The sequence below is a fragment of the Moschus berezovskii genome, chromosome 15, assembly GCF_049115385.1.
Source record: "Moschus berezovskii isolate FMDL1 chromosome 15, NW_MosBer_1.0, whole genome shotgun sequence".
NCBI lineage: Eukaryota > Metazoa > Chordata > Mammalia > Artiodactyla > Moschidae > Moschus > Moschus berezovskii.
This window is the reverse complement of record NC_142474.1, coordinates 45,480,692-45,508,550: the sequence shown is the minus strand read 5'-3', so window position 1 is coordinate 45,508,550 and position 27,859 is coordinate 45,480,692. Positions and strand designations below refer to the sequence as shown.

The window sequence follows — 27,859 nt, the reverse complement described above, 5'->3', positions numbered from 1 at the left end:
GAAGGAAAGGCAATCAATCAAAGGAAGGTTGCGAAGCCAGCTGTCACTCTGAGAAGCTGGAGCTTAGTCCTGCTGAGAATAGCAGCAAACAGCACAGAATGTGCCCTGTGACCCAACCCATGTGGGGAGGGAGTTGGAATACTAATACACCCAACCTCCCATCAGACTTTGGTGGAGGGCTTCTCCTGGCCTTCTCAGGGCCAAGAGTCATAGGAATTCTCCAGCTTCTCCAGCCTGCAGTATCAAGGCAGAGCACCCATGGTCAGCCTTGGAGAAAGCCCTCAGGCAAAGAGATGCAGAAGAGTTGAGGTTTCCCAGCATGAACTTGATGGGACTCTAGGAAGGTGGGCATGGATGCCTTGGGAAACACCTCCTGTCCGTATTTCTCCTTCCTCATTATTTGAATCAAAGGAGCTACCCTTTGATAATTATTTACCTGATTGTAGGTACTTGGTATTTCATAGGTATCATCACAGTTAATCCTCCTAATCACATAAACTGGTACTGTTTTCGCCGTCATTTTGCATATTAAGAAATTAAGACTGGAGAAATCTCTGGAATTTTGTGCAAGGCCACAGAAGTCATGAGTGGTGAAGGAGGTCTTCAAATCTAGGTATTCAGGCTCTTAGAAAACCCTGGCTGCATGGTGAGCATTCGTCAGCACATAGACATTTGGCTGAAACAACATTTGTCAGTGAATTGGATTGGCGATACCTTTGTAGTAATAGTTGGAGGAACCTGGATTGAGGTTCCTGGTTACCACCACCCCTGTTACATTCTCCTTCACAGAGGTGCTTTTCACAGTCTTGTTTCCACACGCACATCAACCCATTTGAGTCTGGAATTTTGCTTCTGGCTTTTGAAAGGAGGGACTTGTGCCCCAAAAAGACAAGGAAAGGGACAAAAAAAACAATTCCAACCATTCAGGTTGGAACTCAGTTGTTGGGTGTTTAATTGAATTGTGCCTCCCACTGTCATTTTTCAGCTAATAATTCTGTCTTAGGTGCATACAGAAGCTGTGTCCTAGGAGAAAGGCTATCTGATTCCATTCACTCTGCCTTTTCTATTGCAGAGACATCAACATACTAGGAAGTCAGACCCCAATTATGATGGCTCCTCCAAGAACATGGTGTGACTGTGGGCTGGTTACTTAATTTCTTTGAGCCTCAGTTTCCTCCTCTGTAAGTTGAAGATAATGATTCCTATCCCATAGAAGCAATGAAAAAGTGGTAAATACATCTTTACAGTACTCCATAAAGAATACTTTTCTGCTTCAATTTGGGACACATGTTATTGGTGTGACTTCAGAGTTGATGGTTCCCTTGCTCCCAGCCTAACCTTTAATTAACTCCTCAATGGTCAGGACTGTGTATCCTTCTTGTTTCTAGGACTAGGGCTGAGTAAGGTACTGAGAGCATGGTAAGAGCTAAATAAGTATGTATTTCATTGCATGGTTTTGATTTGTTAATAAATTTTCCCATGTTACTGACAGTCCTTAGACTGAGGAGCAAGTTCGAATGATGACTTCACAGCAGCCTGCACCTGCCTGTTGCCAACATGCTCCCTGTCGCATCCCCATGTCCTGCTCAACCTTACTGAGTCTGGAATGCCTGAAACTTCTCAAGTTATGAATACATCCACTTTCATAGATTCTTTCACAGATAATCTTGTTCAGGGGACTTCAACGATGACACATGTGTTCATCTGATCAGCAAATACTCATGAAGCAACTATTCTTCTGCGGGCAGTTAGCTGTGCCTGGGGGATGCACAGAAGAACAAATTTCCTCCCACCTTTCCTACCCTCACACAGTCTAGTGGAGAAGACAGGAGAAATGAAAGATTGTCTCAAGGCAGAGCCTCATGTGCAAAGTGCCGTGGGGATGCCAAAGACACATTTGGTATTGCATTGCTCAGAGTGGGCTTGGATATGTTGGGTAACAAGCAGCCCCAAATCTCAGTGGCTCAGGAGACTGCAAGTGCTGTTTATTGCTCAGGCTACCAAATGTGCACCTCAGGGGGTTGGGATTACTAATATCTGACTCAGGGACCCTGGTTGATGAAAGATTCATTCCTCACATGTAGCCAAGAGCACGCAAAATACTGAGTCAGACCCTAGCTGTGGAGGTTGACCCAGGAGAACAGACGTCCTGTCGTTCTGTTCACATTTCATTAACCAAAGCATCTGCATGGCCCCACTAACCACACAGGAGGCTTAGACCTGTGCTCCTTCCAGAACTTGGAATGGAAAGAATGGGTTTTTTGTCCACAGCCTGAAAGACCACTCAGGTTGGAACTCAGTTGTTGGGTGTTTTATTGAATTGGGCCTCCCACTGTCATTTTTCAGCTGATAATTCTGTCCTGGGTGCATACAGAAGCTGTGTCCTCGGAGAAAGGCTGTCTGGTTCCGTTCACCCAGTGTCATTCTCCTTTGTGGCCCTGGGCCTGGTGGGTGCTGCCCTGAGAGAGGTACTGCCACCCAGGAGCTCATAGGGTTATTTAGGCAAGGCATGACTGCAGTTTATTGGAAAGTTACATTTCAGCACAGCATAACAGGACCACCAACAGAGCATCAGGAGGGCTCTGTGGGGGCTGTCACCACACCTGGCAGACTTGGCTTCCCCGGGTGTCTGCCAGGGGCCCAGGGAGCAGCAAGATATATCAGAATGTCTAAAACAAAAGCTTGGAGTCACCCATTGCTACAGAGAGGAGCTGGGCAGTGTCAGGACCTCAGTTCTTGGTGCAATCCCCAAGGGGGCAGGCAAACAAGATGCTCTAAGTATTTCATGATTTAAAAAAAAAAAAAACACCTGGATGAGAGCAGAGTTTTCTTTTCGTCACAGAGGCCCAGATTCCTTTCACTCAGGTATTTTCAGGGAGCTGGGCCTTTTTAGGTGTGTTGATTTTCATCTTGAGCCATTTCATTTGATCAGTATGCAATTAGTATGTCTAAAGATGCTATGAAAGTCCCTGTTGCATTTAAAAAAAAAAAAAAAAAAGCTCTCCATCCCCTTCAGACTTCCATTTAGACTCATCAAACTCAGGCCCAGGAAAGCAGCCAGGAAAGAGAAGCAGGCCGCTGATTGCCGTTGCCTTGGTAAGGGGAATCCGCTCCCTCCAGGCTCTGTGGTTTCCATGGGAACAGCACTGCTTGCCTCTGCCGGCTGCCTGCCCCAGGCTGGCAAGATGTACTGGAAAGAAAATTAGGGGGAGAAGGAGAGGAACAGAAAGAGACTGAGGATTTTGAAGGTATTTGGGGGAAACTTCAGCTGGATGTGTAGCTGTTGCCAGCATGACACGAGGACCTCGGGCTCCCAACAGCCTGTACACAAGAAGAACTTATCAGAGGCTCAGGCACTCATGTGGCTCCTTCAGACCAAGCACCATCCCGGATAAACAGACACCCAGGTGAGGCAGGCAGGAGTTGGTGATTGGTGGGTTTTAACACCAATGTCGTGAGGAATGTGTCCTCGGCCTCCTGCTGGGCCAGCATCCTGTCACTGTTGAAATGAACAAGACCAGCGATAGGTACCCAGGAAGTATGGCGTGGCAGAGGTGTGCGCTTCCCAGAAACTACACGGATGGCGTCCATACACCTTCTCACCGATGGAGGAGGTGGACTCAGAGAGGGGAAAAGAAAACCCATGAGTCACAGAGGTGGGCCCTGAACCCAGGCCTCATTTCCCACGGTGGGCTCATGCTCAAAGCCTAGCCAACGGCCACAGGAAAATGTTAAGGAAGCCGAGGCCAAGAAGCGTTGGGCAGAGCTGTTGGGCCACTCTATCTCCATACGCTGTTCTCAGAGGCAGATGTGGCCCTTCCGAAAGCACTGTTTGGGCTGAGCTTGTGGCCCAGAGTCTGTGCTGGCCTCACGTGGGGGCTTGTTCAGCCTCAGAGAAGCTAACTCAACCACCACCAGCAGCTCTTGAACCACGGGTCCAGCTGGGCAAGGCCAGCTCATGCTATCTGCAGTCAGGGACCCCAGCTCCTCCCCTCAGAGATCTTCATCCTGTCGACACTTATTAGGCACCTGCAGTATGCACTGACCCTACTCTTCGTGGACTGGAGGGAGCAGTGACAAGAAATCGCAGCCATTTTTCAAATGGGCCAGCAGGCAGATTCAGGCCCAGAGAGATGAAGTGACATGTTGGCAAAAGCCACACCACAAGAGGCCTGGGGATGAGCCCCACATCTCCAGACGCCTGACTGAGGGCTCTTTCCTCGGCCTAAGCTGACCCTTGCCTTAAGGAGATTAAACACCATCACATCAAACTGCTTTAGAACCAGGACAAAGCAACACTTCATGAAATAACTTTGTACTGGCAGGCACTGTGTGGGGTGCACATGGGGTGTAGAGGGTTACTGACGAGATAAGTGATGAGCTTTGGGGGCTTACCCCAAAAGAAGCTGCTGCACCAGTTGGGTCTCTGGAGATGGGGCTGCTCCTGAGTCATGTCCCCTGTGGCTGGGGTCATCAGGTACTGGTCTTTGCCAATGAGTCACACAAGCTTCCAACATGATGGAATTGAACATGATTACAATGTTCTTTGCAAGTCATGCATTAGCTCTCTGAAATCATCATAATGATTTCGTCAGCAGCCCAGTACATGTTTTCAGGGGAACTGTCATAAAGTGGGACCCACATCAGGTGAGGCTTTCTGGGGAATTCTTACCTGGCCATTCTTTCCATATGATTGGGGACCACCAAGTAAGAATGTTGTCGTTCTGGAAGCAATTGGAAAGCATTTAACTGACTGTCCTCTGCCTTCCAATCCTCCCGACTAGTCATACCCACCCTTTGTCTCAGCCACTGTCCAGTCGCCTCCAGCTCAGGGAGGAGGTCCGGCAGGGCCAGCCGCTCTGCTCACAGCCTCGTGCTTCTGCAGTGGGATAGTGATAGAGCCAGGCCGTTGCTATGTGCCATTACACTCTGCACCCCATTAGCAGGCAATGGTTTTTCGGGACTGTTAGTGGTCCTGCTCAACTATTGGTCGACACTGCAGTGGGCCCCACCCCTACAGTGCCCAACTGTCAGTGAGTGACCGTTAGTGGTCCTTCTCAGCCATTGGTTGGTGCCGCCGTGGGCCCTGCCCCCAAGTGCCCAACTGTCAGTGAGTGACCGTTAGTGGTCCTGCTCGGCCATTGGTTGGTGCTGCCGTGGGCCCTGCCCCCAAGTGCCCAACTGTCAGTGAGTGACCGTTAGTGGTCCTTCTCGGCCATTGGTTGGTGCCACCGTGGGCCCTGCCCCCAAGTGCCCAACTGTCCTGCTCGGCCATTGGTTGGTGCTGCCGTGGGCCCTGCCCCCAAGTGCCCAACTGTCAGTGAGTGACCGTTAGTGGTCCTTCTCGGCCATTGGTTGGTGCCGCCGTGGGCCCTGCCCCCAAGTGCCCAACTGTCAGTGAGTGACCGTTAGTGGTCCTGCTCGGCCATTGGTTGGTGCTGCCGTGGGCCCTGCCCCCAAGTGCCCAACTGTCAGTGAGTGACCGTTAGTGGTCCTGCTCGGACATTGGTCAGCACTTCAGTGGGTCTCACGAACAGGCAACCAACTGTCAATTAGCCACCAATCGTGGGCATTTCAGCCAATGGTCAGCAGAGTGGTGGTCATCAGGTGGAGAATGAGGTAAGTGGTGGATCCTGGCCTTCTCCTAGGGTCCTCCAGCTCACCCAGGCTTGGACCAGCAGGTGAGCTGGGGGGTCCAGAGACCAGGCTGGAACTGTGTCCTGCCAAACCCAGTCCCTGATGTCCAGGCTGCCTGAGGAACCTGAGGGCCAGTTGGGTCCTAGGGGTCTGGCTCCCTGAGCTGTGACAGCTAGACAGGGTCTGGAGACTTGGCCCTGAGGGAGCCAACAACTGAGCTCCGCCTCCTCTTAACCAGGCCTTAGACCTCGCAGGGTGGAAGTTGTGCCTTGGGACCTGCCCTTTCTTGTCAGAAGAGAGAATCACATCTGTTTGGTGGAGATTGACAAGCACGTCATTCCCTGACCATGACCTGACCTCAGGAATAAAGGGCTTGACACCAGGAAGTTTGCAACAACAACCATGCTTCTTCCTCCTCTTTCCTAGAAAAGGGCTTTGCTGAGAGCTTTCAGGAAGTTTGGGGTTTTTAAGGCATGAGCCTCGCTTCAATCTTGCTAGGTCCTGCAGTAAATTTTTCTCTGCTCTGAACGCCAGCATTTCAGTATCATTTGGCCCCACTTCATGTCAGGCACATGGACTAGCATTTGGGTAACAGAATCATCTCATGGAGAATTTCATTGATTTTCTCCTGGCCAGTCATGGCTTCTGACAGCAGGAGGCACCCTTGACCAAGGACTGGGAGTTTCCAGCTGGTGATGAGTCAGACACCAGGCCAGGAAGACAGATCAAGAAGGGGACACCGCCAAGCTCCCACTCTCCTGAGCATTGAGGAAGGAGGAGCCTGAAGGACAGTGTCCTGGTCCCCAGCCCTACCCTCTTACCCCAACCCCCGCCCAACACTTCCTGGGCCAGCACTTTGGACAGTGCTCACTCTGCCCGTCCAGAGCCAGCACTGGATATCTGTGGGTCCTTCCCCATCCAAGGGCACAGCTCTCGGCCTGGGCCTATCCAAGAGCCCCAGCCAGGTCCCAGGGTTGATTGGGAATCCAGATCTCTACTGAGACCCTCCCCTACCAAACTCGAAGCCCAGAACACCCATCTGGTCCTGGTCATTCCACTCCTGCACTCACTGTTGAGCACCCAGGGCATTTAAAATAAAAATTGTTGCTGTTCAGTCACTAAGTCATGTCCGACTTTGTGATCCCACAGACTGCAGCACATCAGACTCCTCTGTCCTCCACTATCTCCTGGAGTTTGCTTAAATTCATGTCCATTGAGTTGGTGATGCTATCTAACCATCTCATCCTCTGCCACCCCCTTCTCCTTTTGCCTTCAGTCTTTCCCAGCATCAGGATCTTTTCTGATGAGTTGGCTCTTTGCATCAGGTGACCAAGGTATTGAAGCTTCAGCATTAGCAATTGTCCTTCAAAATGCCTCGATTCAAAACATAAAAATGTGTCACTTATTGACATGGTGCCCTTGATCAAACTATTCTTGGGGGCTCTGGTAGAGAGGCAAGGATGAAGGAGCAGGCATGGTGTGGGCATCTTGCAGACTGGTAGGGTTGCCTGAATCATGGCCTTCATTCCCTCCATCTGCTGCCCTCAACAGGAGGGGTAGGAGGGAAGGCAGTGGCTGGCTTCCATGTATCAGTGCCACGGGCACCTTGATGCTCCTCACATCCCTCCTCCTCCTCGTTGGTGGTAAGTGGTCCCCATGCATAGCGGTTTAACATGGTGCCCATCACAAGGCAGACCCTGGCTTCAGTTTCCCAAGGCTGTCTTGATGGATACAGTAACCTGCATACTGGCCTGTCTCCACCTCTGGGGAAAGTGAGCAGCGGATTGGTCACATTTACCGCTGCACTGCCCAGCACTGAAAAGTCCCATGGCAGCTGCACAGATTGCTCCTCTGGTGTGTGGGGGCTGAATTTAGGTTGGATCAGGTCCCTACTAGAAAGGAGCCCCCCAGAAGGAAGAGGTCACCAGGTGAAATAAGATGGCAAGCAGTACTAGGAGCCAAGAGGTCACAGCCGTGAGGGCGTCACCGGCTGGTCTTCTGGGTGCATGGCCCTCGCTGTGGATGCTCCCACACACTGTCCAGTCCTGCTGCCCCTGGCTTCCTCGTCTACAGTCCAGAAGCAACAGCTTTCTGGGAGGGTCAGAGGCATAGCGGGTATCAAGTACAGGGTGGGTAGGTACCAGCTGGCTGGGAGCAGAGGTCACTGTATATGCTGCTGTGAATTCTGCCCAAACCTGTGCAGTTGTCCTTCCGTCAGAACCTCTGTCTCTACCCACCATGGCCAGCCCATCCCCAGGGCACATCAGGAGGGAGCAATGCAGCTCTGGGTGATGCCTGTTGTTTTCAGGACCATGGAGTGGGGTGCAGGTTTGGCTAGATTCAAGCGCCTCCGGGTTGGGGGCAGACAGTGCTGGGAAACCTGGGCCAGAGGGTTGAGAGACAGGCCTGCCCTGCAGGGTTCCTTCTTATCTTTGCCGCACGGCAGCCATCCGTGTCCTGGGTTTAGAAAGTGGGCAGAAAAGAGCCTTTCTTCTGTGTTCTGCTCTGCATTGGACTTCCTGGGAAGCAGAGGGCAATGTGGTATAGAAGTAGGAGGCAGGAGGAGGGAGTATAAGAGGCCGGGCAGCCCCCGGCCAGGGCAAGTGCAGGACAAGGAAAAGAGGACCAGACAGACAGTTCAGAGCAAGGACTTAACCCTGCACGTGCCATGGGCCCCAGATAATCCTTGAAGTCTGCAGACCTCTGCTTGGGGAAACGTTTCAGTATTTGCAGGGACATGTGTGATGCTGCAGAAGGAAACTGATGCGCTGGAATGAAGTTGTCAGGGTGTTAGAACACAGACCTTCACAGTAGTGGTTCCCAGGTGCCTTCATGAACCTTGGTCACAGGTGGTGAACTCCACGGCACCCCCATGTTGAAGAGGGTGAGCTGGAGCCAGGCAGATGGCAGGACCGTGGATCCTGAGCGTGTCCACTGGGGTCACAGCCCTGTGTGTTTCTAACACGACTGAGATTTGTTGCCTCTATTCTTATCAGGAGGAATCACCAAGTTCCCAGTTACAGATTTGTGAACTTTGAACTTGCAAATGTCATTTTTCTTCATCCAAGTTCATGGTAGACTAAGTAAGGCAGTGCTCTGAAGGCTTCCTGTTCTGAAATATTGTCACCTGTGTGTACTGAGCTGTTCTTCTCTCTCCATCCCGCAGCCCTGCACGAGTTCCCCAATGACATCTTCACCAACGAGGACCGAAGACAGGGGGCGGTGGTCCTTCACGTGCTTTGTGTAAGTACCCTGCTGATGGCCTGGCCGCAGGGCCCGAGAGAGAGCCTGGAAGTGGGGGGTTGTGGGGTGAGGGAGGGGAAGGGTTTCCCTTCCTGTTCACACACCTGATGTGGGGTCTGTGAGCCCCAAACAGGTGATCAACAAACGTGCTTTGTAAAAAGTGTTTTTTGTCAAAGCGTAGTTGATGTACAATGTTTTGGGTGTACAGAAAAGTGATTCAATTATATGTGTGTGTGTGTGTGTGTGTACATATATATTATTTTTCAGGTCCTCTTCCCTTCTAGGTTGTTATTACAAGATATCAAGTATAGTTCCTTGTGCTTTACAGCCAATTCTTCTCATTTGTCTTATATGTGGTAGTATATATCCAAAGGTACTGTCTTTAAGAGGCCAAAATAGCCACAGGTGTGTACGCTAGGGGCTACATGGACGCTTTCTTTCCCCGATACCCATGGCCAGGGCGTGGGCTCTGAGGTCAAACAGAGTGGGGGCTCTCTCTTCTGAAATGCCACCTTCCTTGGGAGTCCATCCTTCCCCAACCTGCCTCTGTTAACTGCCTGTCTTCACGTGGCTTGACTTTTCTCTGCAGTGCCGAGTACCCTGTGATATAATATTATCTCGTTTCTTGCTTCTTGCTCGTCACCTTCTCTCCCACAGGGATATAGTTTTATGCACAGCTGGGATGAGAACAGGGATGTAGTTTTGCATGTGGCTTCCTCCGAGCCCTCTTCCTGTCGTGTGGTGGGACAGTGTCTGGCACATGGTAGGTGGTACATGAAAATGTGTTCTGGCTCTTAATCTCCACCCCTGGCCTAGCACTTCATCCACAGCCCCAGTGGATGGAAGGCTTTTGATTTTCCTTGTCCCCATCCAGAGAGTTTCGGGGGGGTGGCGGATGCAGGAGTGACACAGTCTTGAAGAAGTAGCTGCAGAACTAGTAAGACTCAGGGCACATTCTCCACTAGACACATCAGTGCTCTTTCCCGTCTCCATGGCACGAGCTCCACCTGGGTACTCCTGATTCCATTCTGGTTATTTATTGCTCTGAAACATTCTCTGAATTGGGTGGCATATCAAGTAACTACATCCTGTCACTTACCAGTTCCAGGGATCAATAGTTCAGAAAGGGCACAGAGGTGGGTGCTGCACCCTAGGATCCAGGGCCCAGGCTGGGAGATTTAGATGGCTGGTGGTGATGCTGATGGCTGGGACTGGAGCCACTGCTGCTGGAGGACCCCTTGAAGAAGGCTAGTCCACTCCCATGTCTGGTGTCTGGGCTGCAGTGCCCGGAGGACTAGCTCAGCTGGGACTGTCAACTGGAGCACCTCTGTGTGGCCCCTCCAGCATGGCTCCAGGTGGCAGCCCAGGGCTTGCAGAGCGAGGGTTGTGGTGACAAGGAGGAAGCGCATGGCCTGAGTGGCACATCCTCTGAAGTCACACGAGTATTACAGTCAGAAGCCCACCATAACTCAGGGGAGGGGACAGAGACCTTATTTTTCCATCCACACCCACGGGCTCTGGAGTCAGACCAGATGTTGGATAGAGCCCAGTTCTGCTGTCCTTGCTTTGTGTGTGACTTCTGGCAAAATATTTACCCTCTGGCCCCATAAGCTGCCTAAGCATGACTCCTTTCCTGATGAAAGCTGTCAATTCTACAAGTCTTTCCCCACTTATCCCAACCCCTCTAAACTATCCACTTAAAAAAAGACTCAAGGGGCCCCAAATGATAAAGCAGCCTCTGCAGCCCTCCTGCCTGTCAGGAGAGTCATGGGCACAGAACAGTTACTATGGATGCCAGCTGCCACCCCAGCACCAGAGAGTCTTCCCTGTTGCTAGGCTGAGAAGACCCAGGCACTGCATCAGACCCGGGACTCCCGGCTGCCTCAGCGCCCTGATGCCTTGATAGCTGAGAGATGAGGTTTCCACTCTCAGTCCAAACAGCACAAGCTTCCGTCTCCCAAGGGGTGTTGTTGCAGCCCAAGGCAGGGCCCTTCCTCCCTCCTCCACTTCCCTCCACCCTGGGATCCTCTGAACCCAGCTGAAGGCAGAGGAGGGTGCGTTGCCTTGTCCTTCATGAGCCAAGGGTCCCGTAAGGCCTCTGCCATCTGAGACAGTGAGTTCCCAGGTAGGCATGAAAGCTAAATAGACAAAGCAGGATAATTCCAGCCTTTGTTTAAAGGTACTTTTTTCCCCATTTGCCTAGAGGAGTGTGTATGAGCCTGCAGCCTCACACTTTGTCATTACTGGTGTCTTATCCCACTGCCCCTGCCCTGGGCCCTGCATTGTGGAAACCACAGGGCAAGGAGTCTAGGGCCGAAAGTCAGTGTTCACCCTTTGAAGATCATGCTTCTGCACTCGGAATTCCAGAATTCTCCACCCAAACAGCCCGTGTCTGTGGCCAAGGTCCACTCAGGCTTCCTCCCCAACCTGCCTCTCAGATGGAGGAGACCCCAGTGGAGAAGCCCAACCTGCTGCCTGGGAGATCCACACGCAGGCAGGTGATGCAGGGCAGGGGTCCCAGGCTTGGGGGAGGAGGAGCCCCTCTGCTGCATCTAGCCAGGCTGCGCCTGCTGGTGGCCTCCTCAGGGTCAGGGAACAAGTTTATATTGTCCAACCTCAGAAATATAACCCACCCCACCCCCCACAGCAGGGTCACATGAGCCTCACAGGAAACCCTCTTGTAGTGTCTGGCACATCACAAAACAAAAGCTACTCAGTCCCAACTTGTTCAGCACTGGGACAAGCTCCACTCACCATGGCACCCAGCACACCTGGAGCTCAAAAATTGTCAGATTACATTGTTGGGTGTAGGAAAGTCTGCCAGGGCTAACCAGTGGGAAGCAGTTAAAGGCATGAGTCAGAGGTGTAGGAGCTACATACAGAGTCCTGCTCTCAGCCTCCTGGGAAGCATCTCTGAGCCCCTGAAGGATGGTGGCACCGGGCTGGACCCTTCCAGCAGTCTGGTCTCAGCTTACTGTATTGTTCTGCAGGAGCCCACTGTATTGGAGGCAGATCCCCCCTGGATGGCTCTCGCTGCATGTGAGTGTGGCCGTGGTCCCCCCCAGGGCAGGAGGAGTGAAATAACGGCTCCAGCCATGGAGTGGGTTTGAAGAGTGGGCAGGCATTTTCCAAAGAAGAGGGAAGCGGGTTCCAGGCAGGAAGCAGAAACCTGCGACGGAAGATGTAGACCCTGGAGTTCGGGATCTGGAGGGAGTGGAAACTATGGTCTGGAGGGTGGGAGGCCCCAGGAGGTGACTCAGGCACTGGCTTGGAAATGGTCCCTCCTTGCCTGGGGAATAGGGTCAGGCATGGCCAGAGGCAACCCAGAGCACTCTTCTCCCCTGCCAGGGCACAGAGGTCCAGGAAGGCCGGAGGACGGCTCAGGGCCATGTGGCTAGGGGTCCCAGGTACCCTGACGAAAACCCCTCAGGGCATCGTAAATGGGTGTTTACGTCATCTGGCCTCCTCCAGTGAGGGGTGGCAGGCCCTCTTCGGGAGGGTCCCAGAGCTGTGTCCTGTCACCCAGGCCGCCCCAGAGAAAGGACCCCAAGGACCAGCTGGCAGTGATTTGGGATCTTCACCAGAGCACCCAGGCCTTTTAGCACATGTCCTGAAACCTAATTAAGCTTCACAGCTAAGCTCACACACCCCGTCGCACACAGACATCATGAGTTTGCTTTTCATGGGAGGCTTTCCGCACAGTCCCTGCCCTTGGCCTGGTGCTGGCCCGTGGTCACAGGTGCTCTGACTCCCTGTCCAAGCTTGCCTTTCTTTTTTTTTTTATATTTCCCTCCTTTGTGTGAGCTTTGTGGAAATCAAGCAGCCATTTCTGGTAAAACTTTCCCCACACTGTGACTTTAATTTTACCTTGGTTCTTCCCGGGTTTTGTGGCTGTCAGAAACTTTCAGGCCTGAGATTCCACTAGACAAAGATTCCTTCCTACTTTCTTTACCTAAGGGTTCCTTGTGCTGTGCTGTGCTCAGTCATGTATGACTGCAACTGTAGCCTGCCAGGTGTTTCTGTTCATGGGATTCTTGTCTGGGCAAGAATACTGGAGTGGATTGCCATGCCCTCCTCCAGGAGATCTACCCAACCCAGGAATTGAACCCATATCTCCTGCATTGCAGGCAGGTTCTTTACCCACTGAGCCACCTGGGAAGCTCCTGGTAGAGTGGAAATCCATCATCTGCAAACTTCTATCAACAGTGAATATCCCCAGGAAAAAACACTTGTCTGAGAACTTGCTTCACAGTCTGTTCTAATGTTGATCAGGATACCCTCAGTTAGGTCTTCTTCAGTCGGTGTGATTGAAACATAGGAGGTGGACAGATCCCAAAGGAAGTCTTGGCTTTGCAGCCTGAATTCCAACTCCAATTTTACCCCCCACGTGGAGCAGGGTGAAGGCTAATTTTGACGTGTTCCTGAAGAACGGGGAGAGCCCATCCCAGGTGGGGAGCACTCCCCTCCTCTCCTTGCCTCCTCCAGGCTCTAGTCCCCTTTCAGTCCTGGGGGAGGGGCTCTGGAAGGAGCCTTACTGGAAGGGTATCTTTTCCCTGGGGCCTTGGCTGCTTCCAGTCATCTGTTTAATTATAATATCTTAAGGAATGGTGTCCTTGGATCCTCTCCCCTCCCTGGGGCTCAGAGTGCTTTTGTTAAGAGCCAAAGAATAAACGAATTGATGCACAAGCCAGTTCTCAGTGGTCGGAGGGGCCAAGGTGCCAGTTGGATGAAGAGGGGGACCTTCTTGCCCCTACCCCTACTTGGAGAGGCAGCTTTGTACATCAAAGCACCACCTTAGCCCCGGGGGTGATTTTTGTCTCTCCAAGGTCATTCCTTTCCTTTTTTGCTCTGAGACTGAACTCTAAGTCTATAGAACAGTGCTATCTCATCAAACCTTCTAATGCTGATGAAGTTGTTCCCTTCTCTGCTTGGTCCTGTAAGGGAGCTGCTGGCCATGTGAGCTTGAAACTTGGTTAGTCTGACTGAGAGGTTAGTTTGATTTTAAATTTTATTTTCATTAATATAAATCTAAGTAGCCTCGGGAGGAAATGGAAACCCACTCTAGAATTCTTGCCTAGAAAATCCCGTAGGCAGGGGAACAGTCCATATAGGGTTGCAAAGAGTTGGACACAACTGAGCGGCTGAGCATCCATGCATGGCAAGGGGTTCCCCTAGAAGACCTAGAGATGCTAATTGAGCATCATCCCTCCTTTTGCTTGCATTGTCAACTCAAAATCACAAAACAGAGGCAGCCGGGAAAAAAGGTCTCTAGGAAAGAGGTGCTACTCCTTTACCCTGGCATTCTGAGCGATGGCCTGGGTTTAGCAACTCACACACTGGATGCATAGAAGGCACTTATAGGCCACCAGGCTACCAAGATGGGATTTTTTGGGGGGGATTTTTTTCTTAATATATATTTTTATTGAAGTATAGTTGACTTACAATATTTCAGGTGCACAGCAAAGTGATCCAGTTTTACATATACATATATATTATTTTTCAAATTATTTTCCCTTATAGGTTATTATAAGATGTTGACTATAGTTCCCTGAGCTAGACAATAAACAAAGATGAGATGTTTGATGAGAAAGAAGGATACCCAGATTAGGAGTAGGAGAGCTTGTGTATCACCAAAGTGCTAGGGGCTCTGGAACAAGTCACAGAACTCCTGGCCTCAATTTCCACATCTATAAAGTGGGAGTGCAGAGTAGATGCTCAAGAAATGTTAGGTGTTTTGGTCCTCACCTTCTCCCCACCCTGCATCTCTCTAAGAGTGGCTCACCTGTGCTTTTCCGTTCCGTTCCGTCGCTCAGTCGTGTCCGACTCTTTGCGACCCCATGGACTGTAGCCTACCAGGCTTCTCCGTCCATGGGATTCTCCAGGCAAGAATACTGGAGTGGGTTACCGTTTCCTTCTCCAGGGGATCTTCCCGACCCAGGGATCGAACCCGGGTCTCCCTCATTGGAGGCAGACGCTTTAACCTCTGAGCCACCAGGGAAGCCCTGTGTTTAGCCCACCACAAAGGACCAGAGTCAGACCCACTGGGAGCCGGCCCCATCCTCATGAACACCAGGACAGGGGTGCCCAGAGGCCTTTCTATAGCTCCAAGGCCAGGGTCCTTAGAGAGGAACTGCCACAGGGGTTTCGACGTATAAGGGTACCCACAGGATCTGGTCAGCAAGGTCCTGGCAACAACTATCTGGCCAGGCAGACATGTTTAGTTAAGGGATTTCACTCTGGAAGAGAAAAATGATTAGAAGAGTTTGTGGAATTTCCTGTTTACTTTTGCAAAAGTGCTGAGCATGTCCTTAATTTGTCAGTGTCAACACAAAGCTAAAACTGGTGTCCAGAGAGGATTAGCACAAAGAGGGTAAATTATGTTTCGAAAGATCTTAAGTTACTCACTCCGTTCCTTGCCTGAGACCCAGTTCAGATGGCCAGTCTGACCATCAGGCCCTACAGGCTACACACAGGTTGGCCAGTGGCTGGTTCCCCAGGACCTCAAGCTGGATATAAAGCCTGGTGGTAGTTTAGAGCGTACCCTTTGAGTGAAACCCACCTGAGTGAAACCCACCTGAGTGTCGGGCCTGGCTTTTCCATTGATTAGGCGCATAGCCATTGACGATCTGCTTTGCCTGGTCAAGCCTCAGCTTCCCTGTCAGTTATGGAGGTGAATCTGGCTGCTTTCAGGAACATATGAAGGCATGTGGGCAGAGTTCTTGGTAGAGTATCTGGTGCTGCTGGGGTAAGGCCCCCCTGTACCCACTTAGTATTTACAGCTTGGTGTGCCTGCCTGAACCCCAGTTCCCAGCTCCCATGACCCCAGGCTTTTGCTGATCCCCAGAGCCCATTCTACCAGAATGCAGGGCAGCCCAGAAGTGCCAGGAAATCATCAGCCCCGAGAAGTAGCCCTTAGTCAGAGAGGGGTTGATGGATAAATACCTTGGTTCCCTTCTGCCTCAGATGTGCGCATGGAAACACATTCAGCCCTGTTTCCCTCAGGTGCCCCAGCAGGTGCCTGTTCAGCATCTTATGGATAACACACCTGGATCAGCAGCCCATCCAGCAGCCCATCTTCCTGATCTATTTTCCTGCTCTTTTCTGGATGGGAGGGGTCACTTCCTGAGACTCGCCCCTCCCAGCTAAAAGACTTGCACTAGAATCCTGGAGTCTAGTTCTGCTTTTAGAGCAAAGCCTGAATAGATATTCAGTTCAGTTCAGTTCAGTTCAGTCGCTCAGTCGTGTCCGACTCTCCGCGACCCCATGAATCACAGCACGCCAGGCCTCCCTGTCCATCACCAACTCCCGGAGTACACTCAAACTCATGTCCACAGAGTCGGTGATGCCATCCAGCCATCTCATTCTCCGTCGTCCCCTTCTTCTCCCGCCCCCAACCTTTCCCAGCATCAGAGTCTTTTCCAGTGAGTCAACTCGTCGCATGAGGTGGCCAAAGTATTGGAGTTTCAGCTTTAGCATCAGTCCCTCCAATGAACACCCAGGATTGATCTCCTTTAGAATGGACTCTACCATTATTATTGGGCTTCCCAGGTGGCTCAGAGGTTAAAGCGTCTGCCTCCAACGCGGGAGACCCGGAGATCCGAGTTCGATCCCTGGGCCGGGAAGATCCCCTGGAGAAGGAAATGGTAACCCACTCCAGTATTCTTGCCTGGAGAATCCCATGGACGGAGAAGCCTGGTAGGCTACAGTCCACGGGGTCGCAAAGAGTCGGACACGACTGAGCAACGGAACGGAACGGAACCATTATTATTGGAGTTCCCTCATGGCTCAGCAGTGAAGAATCTGCCTGCCAATGCAGGGGATGCAGGTTTGATCACTGAGTCAGGAAGATCCCCAGAGGTGAAAATGGCAACCCACTCCAGTATTCTTACCTGGAGAATCCCATGGACAGAGGAGCTTGGTGGATTATAGTCCATGGGGTCAACAAACAGTCACACACAAACTGAGTAAACAACAACCATTATTATTATTATGCACATCTGTTCTCTCTCTAAAACCCATGAGGCTATGCTGCTGCTGCTGCTGCTAAGTCACTTTAGTCGTGTCCGACTCTATGTGGCCCCATGATGGAAGCCCACCAGGCTCCCCCGTCCCTGGGATTCTCCAGGCAAGAACACTGGAGTGGGTTGCCATTTCCTTCTCCAATGTGTGAAAGTGAAAAGTGAAAGTGAAGTTGCTCAGTCGTGTCCGACCCTTAGCGACCCCACGGACTGCAGCCCACTAGGCTCCTCCATTCATGGGATTTTCTAGGCAATAGTACTGGAGTAGCTTGCCATTGCCTTCTCCCATGAGGCTATAGAAGATGCAAAATTATGAGAATCCAGCCCCTTCTGGACAGACGCTGCATGTGTTCATCTACTATCTCTTTGGTTCATATCCTGAACCCAGTGCAATAGAGAGAAGCTTAGAGAATGAGCTTGGAGCAGACAGTGTTACCTTTGATCTAATGATAAGCCCCAACTGGTGATGGGAGAGAGCAGGCACATTGCTTAGATACCAAATATTTACCTATCAGGACCGGACACCTGCAGCCTACTGTATGCTTCTCTTCATGTTATTTATCTATCAATAGTTTGTCATTATTGATAGTAATTTATTATTATCGGTCCACTCACCCCCACTTTATTTTATTTTTCTTTATTTTGTTACCTACAAGGCAAACTTAATTTATGTGTTCCTCTGAGATGACATTGCCAACAGTCCCAATGTGAACAATACTCTGTACTGACTATAATTTTACAGTGTCTTTCCTCTGAAACCACCGACTCCAGTTACTCGCCTTGTCTCCACAGTGTTGGTGCTGCTAGGTAGCTTGGGCTTTGCAGAGCCCCAGGGAGCTATGTCTGTAGCCCCTACAGACATAGAGCAATCACAGGGAACTATGTCTGTAGCCCCTACAGAGCTGTGTCTGTTTCCCAATTTCACAAGGACTCAGAGTCCTTTCTGAACATGTGCTCCAACATGTAGCATCTGAACAAACACGTCATTGGTGACAATCACAGTGTTCTTTCCCTGAAGCATTGGCCTCTGTCTGCTGAGATGTTATTTCAGCAGCTGGAGCTGGTGCCTGAGTATGAAATCCACCCAAATGTGTTCTCAGTTAAGGAGTGGGCAGAGGTGGGGTTTTGGGGTGTAGCTTTGGCTAAGCCCATTCAACCTGGGGGGCCACAGTGAGGAAGGAGCCAGGATTCTTTTGCCACATCTCCCCCCACCTCCACTTCCCTGAGATCCCGAGAGCTTCTCACCCTCTTCAGAGGCTCCTGAAGAGTTTCCAGAACTGTTCCCATCACTCCTCCTCTCTTATTCTCACACTTAAGGAATCTTGCTGCTGCTAAGTGCTGCTAAGTGACTTCAGTCGTGTCCGACTCTGTGTGACCCCATAGACGGCAGCCCACCAGGCTCCCCCGTCCCTGGGATTCTCCAGGCGAGAACACTGGAGTGGGTTGCCATTTCCTTCTCCAATGTGTGAAAGTGAACCCCAAAGATAACTTGCCCTTTCAATAAGGGGCCCCTCTTTCATTGGGGAATTTAGAACCAGATCCCAAAGAGCTGGTTTAGGGGATATTTGAAATAAACTGTCAGCTTTTGAACTTGCCTCTCACTGTCAGCCAGGTGACCAAGAGGGCACCCATTTACCCAACTCCTAATCCAGTGGGTGTGTCCTCCACTCCTGGGACACCTGTGACCCCCTCTCAGAAAGTCTTGTTTCCTAAGGCTTGCTTCATCTTACTCCCAAGAATACGAGGAGCTGTTTGCAAATAGATTTCTTGATGAAAGGCTTTTTTGCCTGGAAATGACAAAGCAAGAATGCAAATTAGGTCCACGTGTGGCCTCATCCTTGGCCCGTGGCTGGGGATGCTCTTCATGGACTCTTGTGATGCATTCTCAGAATACAAGGCCCTCTCCCTGCCTGGGAGTGGATTCCAAAGGTGAACATGGAGTCTGTCTTGTCAGCTGTATTATTAGTGCTTTGATGGGTCTCATTTTACATACAAAGGTAGAAGCCTGAGGATCTACTTTTTCTCCTCTTGAACTTGTTAAAGCTGTCTTTTCTTCAGTGCTGTGAACTAGAGGGATGAGCGCAGTTAGCAGAGTGGTTTTCAGTATCTGAAACTGTGATGGGACCAGCAGCTTTGGCTTGTGCTGGCCCTCTCATCCTCTCCTGGAGACAGGCCCAGCTCCTTCTGACTTCATTGCTTTTCTGTTTTACAGGGTTGGCTTGAGGCAAGACCTATTACTCTCCTCTGCAGAGGGCGAGTCCCAGAGGGCAATGTTATCCCCAGGCTCATGCGCACACCCATCTGAGTGCACATGACGCACACAGATGCTTATCTATGGACACCATAACCCTCTTTTAAAAGGCAATAGGAAAGATGTTTCACCGTCTTTGGCACAATTACTTAAAGTGGGATTCTGGATAAAGGAGTGTGTGTGTGTGTATGTGTGAGTGTGTTTAATTTCTCCCTTGGCAACTCAGCACTCCATTGAAGAGGGAGTGTAGATTGATATGAAGTTGGAATATCATTTGAAATGGAGCCATGGGTTTTTAAAAGACAACAAACTCTCTTGCCCCTTATGTTGGCCATCTCAGAAACCGTCCATTGAATTGCTCAGGCTGGAATCTTAAGAATCAGCTTTGGCTTCCTTCCCTCCTACCCCACCCCCATCAGCTCGTCCTGGCCTTTCCACCTCCAAACTGTGTCTTCATCCCCATCTCCTCTCCATCCCCACCGGCATGGCCATTGTCCAGCCTGCCATCCCCCTCCCCTGGACCAGGATCCCCCATCATGTCCACATCCCACACAGCGGTCCAGGCAGTCCTTTAATGATATATGTGGGGACTGGGCTGCATGTTCTGGGTCTGCCCACCTCTCCACATCCATGTCCTACTCTCCCCACCCCCAGGACACTCCCACCCCACAGACCTTCCTCGTGTTCCTCAGTCATTTCAAGCTCATCCCACCTGGGGTACCTGGGTGCACCCTTTCCTCTGATTCCACATCGACCCTCTGTCCCGCTGCCCTGTGCAGTTTTTACACATGCCTTGGTTCTCACGTGTGAACACTCCATAACTAGCCACCGCCTGAACGTTTTGCTCCACTCTTTGCTGGCAAAGGAACCAGATTTTTCTATACCAAAAATGGCAAAAAGTGAATCCTCTTGTCTCCCTTGCTATAGTAAATAGACAAGTCAGTTCAGAGAGAAGTCTGTTCAAACTGGAAAGAACTCAGGATGACTAACGAGATGATTTACTGTGTCATCCCTTATAAAGTTAGCTGATCCTTGCCGTTTTTAAAGAAATAAAAACTGATAGGAAGGGAAAAGCTCTTCTGTGAGTGTATTCGTTTCTGTATGGTTAGTGATGGTGTTGGCACGGAGACACAGCGTGGGAAGGGAGGGGAAGGGGTGTCCTGCACTGTGAGATGTGGCAGAGACTGGAATGTTTCCCGTTGTGTTCTTTCTAATAACAAGATAGAGTCTGAACACTGGCAGGAAAGCTGTGCTGCTTTGAATGTCCTCTAACCAACTGAGTGCAGAGGGTCTCCCTCTGTTTGTCTTTGGGACAAATGGGCGATGGCACTATTCACCAAAGGAGAAAGAGTGTGGCTGGTGAGGATGTCACTATTGTGTTGATTACAGGATGACTCAGTGGTGGTGGGCCAGTCTGTCCCAGGACTACCACTGTCCAGCTCTACGACCTTGAGAAAGTCACTAGCCTTTCTCATATTTTGGCCTCTTCACCTTTAAATGAAAAAAAAATTCTCAAGGTCCAGTCCAATTCCAAGAGCCATAATTGGTGCAGTAAAAGACAAAAGGACTCTCGTCTCTGGTCAGCCATGACACTGTCCAATTTCCTGGGACTCAGCCCCTTCTGATGAGCCTGTGCTGCCTGGAAACACACAGGAGTATCAATATTGCCTAAGTGAAACTCAGCAGGTTGGGGTTGGGAACTTGAGCTCTGAGCTTGGGTACAGACAGGCACTCTCCGAGGCTCTGTGCCTTCTTATCACAAGAGAACAGGCTCTTTTCCATGTCCCCTAGGGTTAGATCAAGTCACATGACCAGTGTGGACAGAACAAAAGTGGGCAGCTGCTCCATAGATGGAACAGGACTCCTGTAGAGAGTCAAGAGCCACCACTGCCCCCAAATAATATTCATGGCAAAGGGCCAGATGCTAGAAAACTCCAGCTTCAGTTTGCCAGTGGTCCATGCGCTATAATCCATCATTTGTGCATGACTCCAGGGCATCAGGGTGGGAGCCAAGCAGAAAGGTCCCCCAGTGTTCATTGCTCAGCTGAAGATCAATCACAGGGTAACAGGCCCCTGATACCTCGTGTCATTTTTTTTAGCCACCAGTGTACCTGGCACTGGTCCAAGTGCATCCGGAATATCGCAGAAGCTCAGAAAAGCAACCAACAAAGTAGATAGGAATTTCTTTTCTCCCATTAAGATGCTGACAAGGGAGAGTGGCAGAGAGCACCAGGGCTTGTGTGCACACATGCTGCACAAACTGTGCGTCCAGCTGGTCCACTCCAGGCCATGAGGGTACAGGCTTGGGGTGGGGGACAGACATTGCCTGTGGGTCTCCCACAGCGGGAGGAGCGTGCCAGCCTCTCCCTCTCACCTTCCACCTTAATTCTCCCATTTTAGATAAACGAACAAACTGAGGTTTGGTAGAGCAAACAGCCCAAAGAAGCAAATTGCTGACACCATGTTTCGACCAGTGTTGCATAATTACCTCAGCTTCAATCAAATGAAGACATATTGATGGAGAGATTTGTCAGTGAGCAATGCAGGGTGGGAGCCTCCAGGGGGCTGACAAATGTAAGACTCGCGCTGAGAACATGGCACAGAAATGAAGGATAAGACACTCAGAGCTGCGTGTTCATCGGCTTCTCCTGCGGGAGCCGATCTTGTTCCCACTTTGCAGATGGGTCACTAAGACTCTGAGAGGGTCCCATGACATAACACCTAGGATGCAGGAATTATTTTCCTCTTTTTGCAGGTGAGGAAACTGAGGCACAAAGAGATCAGGCAACTTGCCCAGGGCACAGAGGGCAGGATTGACAGCTGGGGTTGGAACCAGGTGCAGGGCTCTTGAGTTGGGGGGTGATGGGGAGGGAAGTCTCCTTCCATGGCAACGATGTGAGTGATGACTTTGGAAGTGACTCCAGACATGGTCAGTAGGCACAGTATTTGATAGTTTTCAAAGCCTTTTTTCTGGGCACAGCTCTAGAAACCTCCCAGTTCTTAAGCTGTCAGAGGCCGCCCGGGTTGTGGGGTGGACTCGGGGACTGTGGCCATGCTGCAGGGCAGTGTCACCAGCCTTGTGTCCAGCACCAGGCTGGGCTGGTCATTGTTGGAATGGCTTCACATCCCTCCATGTCCAGATCCCTGAGTGCCTTGTTTCTGCCCACATTACTCCCCCATCCATGCCGTAAGGAGAGGGGCCATCTGGCCAGACCCTGGTCACAGCTCTGGCCTGGCCCTGCCCTGCCCTTTGCTCTTGCACTAGCAGCCAAGCCACGTGAAAGAGCAGGAGCCAGGGGCACAGGGTTTGCGGGGCTCAGCTGACTCTATCTGTGACCCTCATTTGTCTGCAATTCCGGAAGCCTTTGAAGAGCACTCGTGATAATTACAAAATTCCCACATATATTGATGAGAAACAGCTACATAAATAGCACAGCTTGGTATTTACAAAGTGCCATTTTCTGTAAACAGAGGATTTTGGCTACGACTTCCAGGCAGCTCGTCCACCTTCTGGAGGCAGCACTTGTCTTGTTTCAGTTCTTTCTGGAGTCTGCTTCATGTGCCCTCTTGGTGGCCTGTCCCGCAGTCCCAGCAGGTACAAGGAAGCCTCCAGGTGGTCAGGAGCCAAGAGTAGGGATACCCCCATCTATTCCATAGCATGGGGACACCTGGTTGCCATTGGAGAGGTGTCACGACCACCTGCCACCATCTCCGGGTTGACACCTGACTCCAATACAATCACTTGGGCTTCTCAGAGGATCTGTGGTCTTCAGGTTGGAAATCAAGGTTCTTTTACTGATCGGGAACAGAAATGCTAAGTTATTGTCTGACTATGTGCTAAATTCAGGGTTTCTCACAAACTTTTAATATGCAAATTTGGGCCGTGAATCTACATATGGGAAGTATAATAGTATGGTTTTTCAGAGCTGATCACAGAATTCTCCTTTCACAAGTACTTTAAAGTTTGCTAAAGTCCTACTTTGAGTAATGATGACTAACCACCTTCAGGGCCCATTAATGATCTTAGCACTAAAGGAATGAAATTGCATCAGTAACCTTCTGCTGTGTAACAGAGGAACCTCCGTTTTAGTAACTTATACAAGCAATCACCTATTTAACTATGGTTCTATGGGTCAACAATTTGGGCAGGGCTTACCCAGGTGGATCTTCCAGTCTTGGCTAGGCTTCCCTATGTGTCTCTCATCAGTTGTCAGCAGCCAGGTGCCTGTCTTTGGGCAGATGACTAACTATCAGCTGGGGTCACATGACAGCTAGAAGTGTCCCATGAGATAGAAGCTGCCCTAAGCTCCCCACTGGCATGGAATCACCTCTGCCATATCCTGTTGGTAAAGACAATTCACCAAACAGTTCCCCTGGATCCTCAGCCAAGGAGAAATGAGCTCCAGAAAGTGGAGGCTCCACATTTCTAGGCAGGAGTGTCTTTGGAGAGGTGATTTGATTGGGAGAACAAGGCTGGCATTCTTATTGAATCTGTGTGTTTGGAACAAAGAAAAAGGGTTTTGGACCTAGATGGCTTGTTTGTTTGGGGTGTCAGGACATGGAGGGCCAGCTAATTGAGATTATACACGACCAAAACCACCCTAGAATCCACTTCTCCATGCCCCACAAGAGGCGAGTCTCAACTTTTCTCTACCAAAAAAATAGGATTCTCAGGCACGAGAGCACACGAATCAGAGACAACCAGAAATGCTCCCATAGTCACTCCAGGACAAAGTTCAGTTCTTTATGTTGCTGCAGCAAAATGGGGTGGGGCACACCCAGAGGTGCTTCAGGAGCATCTCTGAAAGGGGGAGGTTAACATGAGCTGCACGACTCTGAGAAGGGATGGCAGAAAGAGGAGGAGGCCTGGGGTGGATGCATCTCTGCCGGGCCCGCCGGCAACAGCTAACTGGGCACAGAGCGCGGCTACGACGGCTAAGAAAAAAAAAGACAGACAAAAGATGGGGTTGAGAGGATCGCTGCTGCAATGAGACAAGCAAGCAAGCGATACCACTTTATTTCTCACAGGCATATTTATACTTATGCTACAAGAAACTTTCTACTGCCACAGGTGTTTTCTCGTAAGAGATAATGTCTAGAGTACATCAATCCCAAGGCTTCACATGTTATTTTGAGTCATACCAAGATGGTCTGTTTTTCCTCTGGGCAGTCATAATAAATCCCATATGTGTCATTTGTGCATTCAAGGCAAAAGGGTGCTTCTTAAAGATTAACTATCTTAACTACCTAAATTCCAAGGGGTGGCAGGACAGAGAGCTATGTCTGTACACAGACCCTTGAATTCATAAGGCAGCTCCCAGAGCTATGTTTCCCTTATTCAGGGCCGCTCCCCGCGCATTTCCATGGTGTCTGTGCAGGCAGCAGTAGGATGTCAGCAGGGATGCTGGTATCATGGGAGGAGGGAGCAGCAATCACCAGGCAGGCAGGATAGGGGGGTCACTTGGAGTTTGGGGTTCAGCTTTGCCCATGTCCTGTTAGACACTTTGCTCAGAATCTGTCAGTTCAGTTCAGTTCAGTCACTCAGTTGTGTCCGACTCTCCGCGACCCCATGAATCACAGCACGCCAGGCCTCCCTGTCCATCACCAACTCCCGGAGTACACTCAAGCTCATGTCCACAGAGTCGGTGATGCCATCCAGCCATCTCATTCTCTGTCGTCCCCTTCTCCTCCCGCCCCCAACCTTTCCCAGCATCAGAGTCTTTTCCAGTGAGTCAACTCGTCGCATGAGGTGGCCAAAGTATTGCAGTTTCAGCTTTAGCATCAGTCCCTCCAATGAACACCCAGGATTGATCTCCTTTAGAATGGACTGGTTGGATCTCCTTGCAGTATAAGGGACTCTCAAGAGTCTTCTCCAACACCACAGTTCAAAAGCATCGATTCTTCGGCGATCAGCTTTCTTCACAGTCCAACTCTCACATCCATACATGACCACGGGAAAAACCATTGCCTTGACTAGACGGACCTTGGTTGGCAAAGTAATGTCTCTGCTTTTTAATATGCTGTCTAGGTTGGTCATAACTTTCCTTCCAAGGAGCAAGCGTCTTTTAATTTCATGGCTGCAATCAGCATCCACAGTGATTTTGGAGCCCAAAAATATAAAGTCTGACACTGTTTCCACTGTTTTTCCATCTATTTCCCATGAAGTGATGGGACCAGATGCCATGATCTTTGTTTTCTGAATGTTGAGCTTCAAGCCAACCTTTTCACTCTCCTCTTTCACTGTCATCAAGAGGCTTTTGAGTTCCTCTTCACTTTCTGCCATAAGGGTAGTGTCATCTGCATATCTGAGGTTATTGATATTTCTCCTGGCAATCTTGATTCCAGCTTGTGCTTCTTCCAGCCCAGCGTTCCTCATGATGTACTCTGCATATAATCTGTAGACCTATGTAAAAATGACCGAGCTCTGTGGGAAACACTGGGCTTTGGTCACCTGTGGGCAGATCTTTATGTCATCCTAGGCCTGGATGGAAATTGATCAGCTAGAGACTTTATCATGTGCTGGCCTCAGCCATTTGCTGTCACCACCCTATGCTTCTCCAGTCATGTGGAAGGCATGGCAGCATCAAGAGTGAACCCCCAAATGGAGCAAATAGTTGAGCTGGCAGGTGGCAGGCAGCCTTGGCCCTCCACTGGTCCATCCCATTGGCTACAGGGAACACTACACTGGTGAGCACCGTCCAGAGGACCCCTTGGTTTGTCAGCTTTGAAAGGACCACATGCATTGGAAGAGTGACTCTTAGAATATCCTAGGACAAGTCACTTGATTGCCAACAGGAAAGCACGTGGCTACCTGTCCCTGCTGACCTCATAGGTTTCCAGGGAAGTTGGTAGAAAATCATTCAGGAAGCACTTTGAGAGGCTACCACTGATACACATGGTACTTCTGGATAAATGACAAAATGGTACCCCTTCCTGGGTGGAGCAGCCCAGACTAGGCTGCCTCCCCTCAGCTGAAAGGATTGTGCAGTGCAGACACTGCACAGCTATTCCCAGTGATCTCTGCGGTCTTTGGAAGAAAGTTTTCTCTTGGTGATCTGTAGCAGTGTGAAGGCATGGCCATCACTTTGCTTAGTTCAGTGCTTTACTTGAGATCACTGTTTGCTCAAGCATATAGCACTTAATAAAGAAGATTCTTACCCTAGATCAATCAACCAACAAATACACAGTTGATCTCATTATTCACAAATTTTGCATTTGCAGATTTGCCTACTTGCTAAAATTTATTTGCAGCCCCCAAAGCAATATTTGCACGTGCATGTTCTCAGCTGAGGCTGAGTGAGGCAACTGTCAACAAGCATCCCATTCAGCCCACATTGTGCCACACTCTGTATTTTTGTGCTTTGGGGAGGGGATGAGGATGAGGTTGCTGTTTACATTTGCCTCCGAGCACAATGCTGAAGTGTGGTCTAGGGTTCCTGTGCATGAAGCCTGGAGTGTGCCTGATGGAGAAAATATTAATACACGTGTTAGATGAGCTTCATTCAGGCACCAGAGACACTGGTGTCGGTCATGAGTTCAATGCTAACAACTCAAGGGTATATGTTAAGGAAGGTGTTTTTAAAGAGAAACGCACGTAAAACAAGATTCTGGGTTGATCCTTTGATGAAAATGTTGTGCCCTGAGCCTCACAGGAGCCTGACCCTCTACTCCTCCAGGAGGAAGGGGTCAGTCTTCACTACTCGGTGTTTGTGGTGACTTGATGGAGCCCGACCACTGAAGGCTGGGCTATGTCAGCATCGCTCTCCTGTTCTGCAGTGGAGCAGTGTGGACCACCCGCTTCAGTGCAGCGAGACCTCTGATTTCAGGACACGCTTGTGTCGGTTGTCAGGGGCAGGACTGCACAGCGCCAGGTGGGTGGGCAGCAGAAGGCCTGTGCTGGAATTCTACCTCCCCCAGGCCTATGGCACGGCTCTGTACTTGTTACATGGCCTTCCCGAGGTGAGTTTTTCCTCCTCGAAGACAAGAAGGTGATATTACCTACATCTTGAGGATGCTGTGAGGATAATGGAAGATATATATAAAAACACTGCCTAGTCACGGCTTCACCAAGTCCTCACTGAGTGTTGGCTATTAAGAGAGAGATGATGCCGGCCTTTCTCAAGAGGAGGCAGGGAGCAGGGGCAGACAGGAGAGGACCAGGTGAGACCGGCATTTTCTTTCAAGCACTTTGGATTTCCTGAAAGGTGAAGATACCTGCGTTCCTGTGCTAGTACCAAGACCCCTTCAAGAGCCAAGCCTGACTGCATTCGGGACTGTCTGTGTACGTGGTCCTCTCCATCAGTGGAGCGTGGAAAGTCAACAGTATTTCCATGCGCACTGTGGTTACCAGAGGGATTCCCTGGTAGCTCAGATGGTAAAGAGTCTGCCTGCAATACAGGAGACCTGGGTTCGATCCCTGGGTCATGAAGCTCCCCTAGAGAAAGGAAATGGCAACCTACTCCAGTATTCTTGACTGGTAAATCTCATGGACAGAGGAGCCTGGTAGGCTACAGTCCATGGGGTTGCAAAGAGTCGGACACGATTGAGTGACTAACAGTGGTTACCAAGCTCGTATGCACAACATGCTAATATACCGAGATGAGTTGTTGGGGCCAGGAATAGAGACTTTATTCAGAAAGAGAGCAGACCCTGAAGATGGTTCCCAAAGAAGCTTCTTGCCAGGGCATCCTTCTAGATGCACCTCAGAGAG

The 27,859-nt window shown here is 50.3% G+C and overlaps 1 protein-coding gene across 1 annotated transcript in view; it reads left to right on the top strand.

Moving 5' to 3' along the window:
• The window catches only part of SLC24A3 (solute carrier family 24 member 3), a 435,205-nt gene that overhangs the window by 259,214 nt on the left and 148,132 nt on the right, over positions 1-27,859 (top strand). Inside the window, exon 3 of the mRNA XM_055430518.2 lies at positions 8,804-8,880. Within this exon, the coding sequence (XP_055286493.2) occupies positions 8,804-8,880 (77 nt within the window). The remainder of the gene's footprint in view (positions 1-8,803; positions 8,881-27,859) is intronic.